At 17.2% G+C, this 12,545-nt stretch overlaps 1 protein-coding gene across 1 annotated transcript; it reads left to right on the top strand.

The window, feature by feature from the left end:
* Positions 1-10,666: 10,666 nt before the first annotated feature.
* KVR01_013249 (uncharacterized protein) lies at positions 10,667-11,994 on the top strand (the record flags this gene model as incomplete). Its single annotated transcript, XM_044784462.1, has 1 exon — positions 10,667-11,994. Exon 1 carries the CDS (start codon positions 10,744-10,746, stop codon positions 11,992-11,994), a length of 1,251 nt encoding a protein of 416 aa, XP_044637703.1. The 5' UTR covers positions 10,667-10,743.
* Positions 11,995-12,545: the final 551 nt, after the last annotated feature.

The raw sequence follows: 12,545 nt of genomic DNA on the forward strand, positions 1-12,545 counted from the left end.
GGCACTTAACTAGCCCACTTGCGCTTTAATTTACTATAAGTTTAAAAAGTATTATTAAGTATAAAAGGGTTAAAAAAAAGATAACTTAAAGGTGTTTAACTACTTTTAAATATAGTTAGAAAAGGATAATAAATATATAATAATATTAATAAAGAAGTAAATAAACTAAAAAAAAGTTATTTAATATATAAAAGTCTTTTTTTCTTTTAACTTTAAGAATAAGTTTAAAACTATAAATAAAGTATTTATATAGGGAAAAAAGTAAAGGAAAGAATATAAAGGCCTATAAAAAAAGATATAAATAGTAGTTAATAAAAGGGGTTAATATAATATAAGTTTAAATTTTTTCTTTTATTATATAAAGTATACTTTCTATTTTATATTAATATATAAAAGTATTATTATAAAAGAAATATTAAATAATTATATATTTTACTTTTACTTAAAATAAAGTAAAAGAGGCTTAAAATATTATAATAAAGTAGTAATTATAAAAGGTTTTAATAAAAATAATTTATATAAAGTTAAAACTAAATATAAATTATATTCCTTATATATTTTTAATATTTTAAATAAGTTTATAAAAGTAAAGAAAAAGCTTAAAAATAAAAATAGTAAAGTAAAAGTAGTTATAACTTAAATTTAATATTTAGGATAATATTTTTATAAATAAAATAATATACCTCCTAACTAATAATTTAAATATTCTAATTCTATTATTTAAATATTATATTTTATAATATATATATAAAAGTAGTTTAATTTATAAGATATTATATTATCTAAATATAAGGTTAGCTTTAATAGTATATTTTTTAATAATATAAAGCCCTTTACCTACTTTAAACCTTTCTACTTAATATACTTCTTTATCCTTTAAACTAAAATTATAATATTCTTATTCTACTTAATAAATATAATTAAAAGGAAGAAATACTACTTACTTTAAGGGGGGAGTAAAGTACTTCTATTAAATATCCCGCTAAATAGGCTAATATCTACACTATATAGATCCTTTAATGAAAAACTATAGGTTATAGTAGACCTTAAAGTATATAAAGGGGCTCTATTTAGTTCTATATTTAGTATTAATATATTCTAGCTAAGTATTAATAACTTTATCTTTTACTTATATAGTTTTTAATATAATATCTACCTTAATTACTCTAAATATTAAAGTATAAAGTCCTAAAATTTAACTTTAAGTAGGTTTCTCTATTACTACTTTATAAAATATAATTTATTTAAATAGTATAAATATAAATATTATAAATTAATATATTTTAATAATAAGATTTTTAAGTTTTACTACCTCTTTTACTTTATAAACTTAATATACTTATAATAAGTATTTATATATTATTAAGACTTTAATTATTATATAAATAATAATAAGAGTTATTTATTTTCTATTAATAAGAAAAGTACTATAAAATATAACTTTAAAAGTATTATAATATATATAATAAATTAATTATAAAATATTTAAATAACTAGTTTTATTATATATATAGTTAGATTTATTCTTATAGCTATATTAATATTATAATAGTTAAGTAGAAGCTATAAAAAGTACTTTAAAAGTATCTTAGCATTTAATTATACCCCTTTTAAAGTTTATTAAAAGTAAATAAAGTCTATTTACCTTTTTTTAAAAAAATAAAAATTAATTTTATATTAAATTTAAACTTAATAAACTTTTAAACCTTTTTTAACTTATATTATTATATTTAATATTATAACCTATTATAATTTTAATTCTTATACTACTTATAATATTAGAATAAATAATTAAAGGGAAGGTTTTAAATAAGTTTAAATAATAGTAAAGAGTTTAAATACCCTTTTAATAAATAATATTTTATTTAAAAATAAAAGTAAAATTAAATTTTTAATAAAAGATAAATACCTTTAAAGTAGTTAAAATTACTTTAAAAATTAAATTAAAGGATTTAAAGTTAGTTAATATTACCTTATTATTTATAGTTTATATTTTATAATAATATAATAATTAAATAATAAATCTTAAAGGGTTTATATTTCCTAATTATAATTCTTTATAATAATAAAATAAAAGTAATTTATATATTTAATTATATTAATAAAAAGTATTAAAACTATTAAAATATTTATATAAAATCTAAAAAAATAAATAAATCTATATTTAATTATTATAAATAAAATAAGTTTAAAACTTTTAATAATAATTTTAAAAGACTTTTAAAATATTTAAATTATTTAAAATTTAATTAATTTTATTATTAATAAAAAATTAAAACCTTTAATTCTTTTTATTAATATTTTAAAATCTTAAAGTTAAAATAAAAGATTAAAAGTAATAATTTTAAAGTTAAGTTTTTTTTAAAATTTATAAAGTTAGAATTTTAAAAATTTAAATTAAATATATTTTAAATTTATTAAATATTAGAGATAAAATAATTAAAGTTATTTAAGTAATTTAGGTTAATATATTTAAATAAATTAAAAAAAGAAAGTATAAAAAATTAGGAATAAAATATAGGGGAGGTAATAGAACTTCTAATAAGAAAGGATAAGGGGGAGCCCTTTAAGGTAATATTATAGCTTTTAAGAAAACTTAAAATTTATTATATATAAAAGGTTAAGGTTAAGAATTTTAAGGTAAGGACTTATATATTTAGTTTAATTAAAATATTTAAAAAAATAATTTTAAAACTATTTTAAAACTTAATTTTTTTAATAATAATAAAAAGTTAACTATTTACTATTATTATAATAATATTTATTATTATATTTTAAATTATTTAATATTAGTAAGTTATAATATTTATAAATTAAGTTTAAAGTTATAATAATTATTAATTAAAGGGCTATTAAAGGTAAAGTTAAAATAAAAAAGTTAAAGATTATTTTAATTATTTATTAAAATAGTATTTAAAATAAAAAAGTTAAATTAGTAATTAGAATTAAAGAAAAAAGGAAATAATAAAGGTTTATAATACCTTTATAATTTTAAAAATAATTATAATATAAGGTTAAAAGTATATTAAAATTAACCTTAATATTTAAATTTAAATAGATTTAATTAGTATTTTTATAAAAATTTAATTTAAAGGAATTAAGAAAATTTTAATATTTATTAAGAGAATTAATTATATTTTAATATCTTTTATAAAGTTTTTTAAATTCTTTTAATTAAAAACTATTTTAAAATTAAAAAAAAATTTAAAATATTTTATTATTAATTAAAAGTATTTTAAGTTTATTTAGTTATTAGAAACCTAAATTTATAATATTTTTAAATAAAATTAAAAGTTATTTAAAAATTAATAGCTTTAATAAAATAATTTATATATTATTTAATAAATTATAAAATCCTTTATAAAATTAGGGATAAAATATTTATTATTATATTATTTTTTAATTAATAACTTTTAGTTTAAATAATAAAAAAGTAATAAAAGTTAAAAATAAATAAAAAAGAAAATTACCTTTAATTCTTTTAATTATACTTATAATTAAAGTTTAAAAAGTTTTTATAAAAGTTAAAGTAAAAAGCTTCTTTTTAAAAAAGTAAATTATATAATTAAATTAAAAGGAATATTACTATTTTTTTACCTTTTATTTACTATTATTAAAAGTTAAAATTTTAAAAATAATTAAAAAAGTTTAAAATTAAATAAATTACTTTTAATAAAATCTAATAAAACTTTAATTTTATTTATTTTTAAAAATAATACTTTTAATTCTATATTAATTATTAAACTTTAATAAAATAATAGTTAAAAATTATTATTTTTATTATTTATTTTTAAAATTTTAAATTAATTATTAAATATAAAGTATTTTTAAAAATTAATTTAATAAATATTTATTATTAAATTTATATTTAAAAAAGAATAAAAAAAATATTTTATATATATTATAATTATTATAAATTTAAAATAATATTATTTAAATTAATTAATACTTTTATTATATTTTAATTATTTATTATAAAGGTTTTAAATAATTATATTAATATTTATATAATTATTTATTTAAATAATATTTTAATTTTTAAAAATAAAAAATATAAGAAATATATTTAAATAATTATAAATTAATTATTATTAACTAAACTTTATAGAACTTTTAAAAGTATAGCTTTTTTAAGAGAAATTAAATTTTAAAATTTCTAATTAAAAGGAAATTTAAATAAATTTTAATTAAATTAAAACTATTTAAAAATAATCTATTTTTATTATTTATTATAATATTTAGGTTTTTAAGTTTTTTTAATTTTTATTAAAGGTTTATTAAGGAATATTTTAAAATTATTTAATTTTTAATAAGTAACTATTTAATATAAAATAGAATTAAAAGTTTAGTAAAGTTAATCTATTTATATTTAAAAACTTAAAAGTTTAAAACTTTTAAGAAATTTAAGATTAAATTTTAATAAATATTTTACTTTAATATTATAATTTAATATTTTAAATTTAAATTAAGTATAATACTACTTTAATAAAGTAATTATTTTAATAATTTTTAAAAATATATTATTAAAAATATATTTTAATAATATTTTATTACTTTTAATTAAAAGTTTTTAATATAAAACTTAACTAAATAATTTATAATAAAATTAAATACTATTATTAATAGCTTTAGTATTAATAATAATATTTTAAAAACTTAAAACCTATTATTATTCTTTTAAATTATAATAACTGTTATAACTTTATAAAATAAAAGAATTAATTTAAAAATAAATTTAATAATTAATATATTTAATTAAATTTAATTTTATTATTAAATATTATTTTAATAAAATAAATTTAACTAATAAACCTTAAAAAATTTAATTATATATTAAAGGAAAAGTTTTTAAATATAAGTTAAATTTTAATTTTAAAATTAAAAATAGTTATAGTTATTAAAAGGATTTATAATTTTATTTAAAAATTAATAGTAAATTAAAATTTAAGTTATAATTAAAAATATTATAATATATAAAGTTTTAAAAATAATTTCTTTTAATAAAATATTAATTTAAGTTTATAACTTTATAAAAATAGTTTATAATAAAATTTAAACCTAAATATATATATTTAATATTAATATAATATATTTAAAGTTTTACTTTTTATTAATAAATTTAATTTATAAAACTTAAAAGAAAGATTTTATAATTTAAATTATAATTAAAAATATAATTTTTAAATAGTATTATTTTAAATAATTTTAATTATAAAATTTAAAATAAATTTTTATTAAAAAAATATATATATATATTAAAATAAAAGCCTTAAAATAAAAATTTTATAAATTTATTATAATAATTTATTAAATAAATATTAAAAATAAATTAAAATATAAACTTTTTTAAAAATATTTTAATAATTAAAATTAAATATTTTATAATAAAGTATATATACTTTTATATAATATATTAATATATATTTACTTTATATTATTATTTATATAAAAGCTTATTTTACTATTAATTTTATTAAAATTTATATAAAAATTTAATATAAACTTTATAATTAAACTTTTAATTATTATTATAAATAAAAAATAAATTTAATTTTAATAATTATAAATTATTTTATTAAAATAAATTTTTTTTTAATTTATATTATAATAAATATTATAAAACTTAATAAAATTTTTATTAAAAATTAAATATAAATAAAAATTTTATAAAAATTATTATTAATAAAATATAATTTTTACTAATAATTTTAAAAATATTATATAAACTAAATAATATAAAAATTATTATATTACTATTTATTATTTATAAAGTAATAAATAAACTAAAAGAATAAATTAAATTTTAAAGTAATATTTTAAATTATTTATAACTAAAAATATTTAAAATTAATTAAAACTATTATATATTATATTTTTTATATATAATTTAATACTAAATATAATAATTAAAATAAACTTATTTAAAGTTTTATTAAAGTATAAACTATTTTTATAATTTTATATAATTAATAATTTATTAAAAATAATATATTATAAAAAAGGTATTAATAATTAAAAATAATTAAAAACTTTAATAAATATAAATAAAATATAAAAAATTAAAATATATAATTAAAATTTAAACTTAAAATTATAATATATATTATTAATTTAAATAATTTAAAATTAATAAATAAATATTTTTAATAATTAAATACTTTTATTTAAAAATTAAAAGTTAGTTTTATAAAAGGTTAGTTTATTTAAAATTTTAATTTAAATTAATAAATAAACTTATAGTTTAATTTTTTAAAAATATTTTTAAATATATAATATTTTTATATAAATTAATTAAAGTTATAAATAGTAAGGTTATTTAAAAATTTATTAAAAATATTATAAACTTATTTAATTTAAAAATAAATAAATTAAATAAAACTAAAAAATTTAAAATTATTAAGAAATTAAAAATATTTTTACTATTTAATTAAATAAAAGAATTAACTAAATAAATATAACTTTTAAATATTAAAAATAAAATATTTATAATAAAATTATTTAAAAATATTATAAAAAAGGATTTTAATATTTTTAAAAGAATTTAAAAGTAAATAAATAAAGGGCTAAAAAGAAGGGCTATTTAAATTATAATAAGTAAAAATAAATAAATAATAGTTAAATAATAAAAATATATATTAATAAATAGTTAATAATATAAATAATAATAAAATAAATAATTAATAAATAATTTATAAAAGTTTTATAATAAGTTAATAAAGGTAAAATATAGGCTTAATAAAAAGCTAATAAAAGAATAAAAGTTAAATAAATAAATTATAAAATTTAATAAAATATTTAAAAATAAATATTAAAGAAATAAATACTATTAATTAATAATTAAAAATTAACTAATTATAATATTAAAATTAAAAATTATTATAAAAATTAATATTAAATATATTAAAATAAACTATTTTTAAATTATTTAAACCTATAATAAACTAAAATTTATTTTAAAAAGTAATATAAAAAGTATTATTTTTCTACTTTAAAAATTTTAAAATTTTATATTTATAATTTTATTTATTAACTTATAATATATTTAATTAACTTTTAAGAAAAATTATTTTTATTTTATAAGTTATTTTTAAAATAATAAAAATATTTTTAAGATTATAATTTAAAAGCCTTATTTATTATATTTATAACTTTTAAAGAAACTTTTAAATTAAAATATATTAAATTAAAACTTATTATTTATAAAACTAAGTATATTATATTATAATAACTATTTATAAAATTTTTAAAAATTTTTATAAATATTATTTAAATTATTTTTAAATTAAACTTTATTAATTAAAAATATAAAGTAATTATAATTTATATTTAAAAATACTAACCTTTATAATTTTTTATTTTAAAATAAATTAATATTATTTTTAAATAAATATTAAATAACTTATATTTAATATTAAAATTTATTATTTCTTTTATTTTTTTAAATTATTTTTAAACTTAAAGTTTTCTATTTTTTAAAATATTAAGTTATTATTAAAATTATTAATAAATATATTTATTAAAATATTAACTAATTAAATTTAAAAGTTATAAACTTATTTATTTAAATTAATAAAAGTAAAAGTTTTATATTATTTATAATTCTTTTAAAAACCTTTATAAAATAAATATTAAAAATTAATTAATAATTAAAAATTTTTTTAAAAAATTAACTATTTTATAATTTAATAAAAATATAAAGTAAATTTATTATAATATAAAATAAATAATATTTTATAATATATTAATTATAATAAAACTTTTAAATTAATAATAATATAAAAATATTTTTATAAAAAATTAAATATTTTTAATTTACTTTAAGAAAGTATATATATATATATTATAAGGTATTTAAAATTTAATTATTTAGCTTTATATTTTTATATTTTTTATAATTTAAATAAAATAATTAAATAAATTAATATTTATAAAAGTTTTTTTATATTTTTATAAAAAGGGTATAATATATTTTTAATTTTAAAAATAATTAAAATTAAATAAACTTTATAAAAATAAAAGAATTTTTAAAAGTTTAAAGAATTTTTAATAGACTTTTTTATTTAAATTTTTAATAAGGTAGTAATTTTTATAACTACTTTTAATAAATTTAAAACTATATAAAATAATTATAAGTTTTTACTTATTATTTTAATAAAGGGTTTTTAAAACTTTATTATTATTAATATTTTTATTATAATAATTTAAAAGAAAGAGTTATTAATATTAAAAGTAATAAAATTAATATAATTATTATTAAAGCTTTTAAAAGTTAAATTTAATTTAGTAAAATATTTATAAAAAATTTATTTTATTATTAAATAAAACTAATAAAAATAATATATAAAGTTATTAAAAGAAAAACTATTTATAAATATTATAATTATTATTAAAAAGAAAAGAATTATATAATAATAAAACTTATTAGTTAAAAGTAAAATTATTAATTAAAACTTTTAATTAATAAAAACTATTAAAAAACCTTTAAAAAATTATTTAATTTTAATTACTTAAATATATTAATAATATTTATAATAATTATAAAATAATAATAAAAATATTAAATAATTAAAAAAGAGTTAATTAAAGATTTAATAAAGTTAATTATTAAATAAAAAAGAAAAAGTTAAAATAAAAAAAGATAGTTATTTAAAAAAGTTAGTTAATTTATACCTTTATAAAGATATAATAAAGATTATTAAAAATTTAATAAATTATTAAAATTAATTAATAATAATAAATAAAAAAGGTTTTTAAAAATATAAATAAAATAATTAATATTAACTAATAATAATAGTTAAAAATAGTTTTTAAAAAATATAATTATAATAGTTAGATAGAAGTTATAAAAAGTATTTTAAAAGTATTTTAATATTTAATTATATTCCTTTTAAGGTTTATTAAAAATAAATAAAATTTATTTATTTCTTTTAAAAGAAATAAGAATTAGTTTTATATTAAATTTAAATCTAATAGACCTTTAAATTTTCCTTAATTTATATTATTATACCTAATATTATAGCCTATTATAAATATTATAAAATATTAGAGTTTTAAGCTATATAAAAGTAGATAGTTTATAAAAATAACCTTTTATTATTAAAGATTTAATGCTTTATAAAAAATATAGGATTTTATTAGGCACTATATTTACTATAAATAAATTATATAAAAAATTTTATAAAATAAAGTAAATAATTAGGGTTAACTTTAATAGGTTTAAAATTATTAAAAATAGAATAGTAATATATAGGAATTAGAATAAAATGCTTAAATATTTTTAGGCTAAAATTAAGAGGCTAATAGGTCCTTTTATAAAGGTAATTACTAAATATGCCTTACTAAAGTCTTTTTTAAAAGCTAGTATTTACTAGGTGTGTCTTTAAAAGTAAAGTTCTATTAGTATTAATAAAAATAAGTATAAATATAAGGGTCTACTTATATATATTATAACTTATAAACTACTTAAATACCTTTATAATAATATCTTTAAAGATAATAAAAAGCTAGTAAATAAAAAGTAGCTTATTAAACTGCTTTTTAATTTATAGGTAGTCTATTATAATAGGATAGTATTATTATTAAGGCTACTTAATAGGTTATTTAAAGTTTATATTTTATAAAATATTAATATTAAGGATTTTTAAAAACTAGTTATTAAAAATAAGTATTTTATAACTACTTTTCTATATTAATAAAAGAAGTCTAACCCTAGTACTATACTATAAATATTTAATATTAGCTTAATTTAAAAGCTTAATAAACTTAACTATATAAACTACTACTTATTTAACCTTTATAAATTTTTAAATAAGGTAGCTATTTTTTTATATATATTTAAGATTAACTATTTTAAAGCTTATAGGTTTATTAATAATATATTAAAGCTTATAGGCTTTAGTAAAAGTTAGTTTAATATAGTCTTAAAGGTATAAAAAAGGTATTAGAATAGTAACTTTAATTTAAATAGCTTTAAGAAGCTATCTTATAAGAAGTTTAAGCTAGTAGTAATATCTTTATAGGGTAAAAAGGTAACCCTAAAGGCTAGCTTTTAAGTTAATAGACTAATAAGAAATATTTATAGCTATAATAAGAGGAAAGTAGTAATAGAAAAGTTAGTAGGAGTATAAACTATTTATCTTAATATTAGAGTGTTTTTTATAATTAAGCTTTAACTAAAAGCTAAATAAAATTAGGTTAGTAGGGAGGATAATAGTGGGGATAGTAAGGGTGATAGTGATTTAATAGATCTAGATAATTAGCTTGCTGCTAAGCTACTTATAGATAGAAGGTCTAGATAAAATTGATAATATTAAGGTTGCCCTTTTATAGGAATAGTGATTGTAATAGTTATAATATCCCTCCTTATTGGCCTAAGAAATTAAGTTAAGAATAAGCCTTTATTAGAATAGGAAGATATTCTCTCCTAAAGTAATTTTAATTATTATAAAATAATATTCTCTCTATTTAATATAATATAGTACTATTTATAGTAAAAGCTCCTTTAAAAATAGGAAAATATTGTCTTTTGAAGCTATGATTAATGGTTATAAAATAACCTTCTCTCTAATGGAGGATAACGAGGTACTATTTAGGGTAAAACCTCCTTTAAAAACGGGAAAATATTGTTTCCTGAAGCTGGACTGTGTCTTAGAGCTATGGGCGTATCGCGGCCTCGTCCTTGCTATTCTTGAATGAAACTTCTTTCTTGGTTCTGTGAAAGCTAATCTCAATGCTGCAGTCTTCATGGAGAGGTATCTCTGTCTGATGTTGGGCTTTCCCCAAGGCAGTCTTGATCGCAGTATGGGCTCCGAGGACTTGCTCGCAGCTGATACCCCGATAGGGCGGCTCGAGCGGATCCACTGCGTTGTCGCATCTCGGATTTTGGAGCGCAACGAATCTCGCTCAGGCATCGAAGATACCGCCCTGACGCGGTCCATCGACCTGGAGCTCCAAGGGGCCGTCAGAAGCCTGCCCAGCAAGTGGTGGCTGACTCCAGACCTGGACAGCAAGCTGACCGACGCCCAGGGCCTCTTCTGGAACACGAGGCGCATCTTCTCACAGCTCATGCACTACAACCTCCTGAATCAGCTACATCTCCCCCACATGCTCCACTCCTCGTCCTCCCCCGGGCGCGGCTCCGAATATTCGCGCCTGGCGTGCGCCAACGCCTCGCGCGAGGTGCTCTCGCGCTTCATCACGCTGCGCAGCTTCAACGGGATCGCCTACAGCTGCCGCACCGTCGACTTTCTGGCCCTGATGGCGGCCCTGACGCTGCTGCTGGCCCACCTGGACAGCCGCCGCCACCCGACCGACGCCGGAGACCTTCTCGCCCACCAGTACCACAGCGACCGGGCGATGATCGAGAGGGTCCAGGAGAACATGGAACAGGTCAACCGGCTGAACTCGGACGCGCTGAGCGAGAAGAGCGCGGACCTGCTGCGCCGGCTGTTGACCATTGATGCCGATGCCACGGGCTCGGCCCCGGGCAAGGTCGATGTCATCCAGGAGCCAGCCGGCCCTACGGCGTCCCATGTGGAGCACAACCCTATTGTGAGCGTGCATATCCCCTACTTTGGCACCATCCAGATCTCGCGCGAGGGGATAAACAAAGAAGCCCCCAAGCCCGGACCAGCCTTCACTCCAGCCAGCGGCCCCGCGGAGTCGCCAAAGAGAGCTTCGCTACCAGGTGCTCCGGTGTACCTGCAAGATAACACGGAAATGGGTGCTGGGGCCGGAATTTGTGCCGCTGCCGGTTATGACAACAGCGACACGAACTTCGGGGCACTTGCCACCCCTGACACGGACGTGGCGGACTTGTATGATTCGCAAATTTTCCAGCAGGAGCAGTACCCTGGGCTGGTGGCAGGCAGAGAAGATTGGGCGTTTCAAGGTGTTGACGCTTTCTTCTTTGAAAGCCTCATGGGAGGCACCAGGAACAATGGCGATAAACCGATGGGTTGGCCTACAATGGTGGGCATCACCGATAGTAGCTAGGACTCCAATATTTTGATGGGGTGAACTACTCCGGACTATTTGGGTACCACTCGTATCTTAAATCTGCTACTATTAGTGTTGTGTGTTACTTAATGCTGGGTTTGTAAGCGTTCAGTACTGTATGAAGGTGCTATTTGTGACTCTTTTATGAGGAGTCTGGAAACGGATTAAAAACAAGTTCGACTACTCGGGTACTCAGCTGTGGGAGCCTCATGTGTCGTGATATAGGAGAATTAGATCGTTAACACCAGACCTCGTGATGATGATCCTTTGATGAATGGCGCCTTGTCTCGGGAACCTCGTATTTTTGCCTCTTTTAATTCCGGACTGACTACTAGGCTACCAGCCCTGCCACCAACTGTGAGTACCCACAGAACTTGGCAAGAGCCTTTTCGACAGTGTTTACTCTTAGCTGCTTTCAGATAGGATCCTCTCTAAACCCCTCTCGCGTTCCGACTGCTTCCAAGCCCTGCTGCCGAAACACTTGGTCAGCGCATCCACGTGCAGCAGAATAAACCTTTTTTTAATAAATGAATAAAAAAGAGTCTAAA

This window comes from Diaporthe batatas (genome assembly GCF_019321695.1).
Source record: "Diaporthe batatas strain CRI 302-4 chromosome Unknown Contig00025, whole genome shotgun sequence".
NCBI lineage: Eukaryota > Fungi > Ascomycota > Sordariomycetes > Diaporthales > Diaporthaceae > Diaporthe > Diaporthe batatas.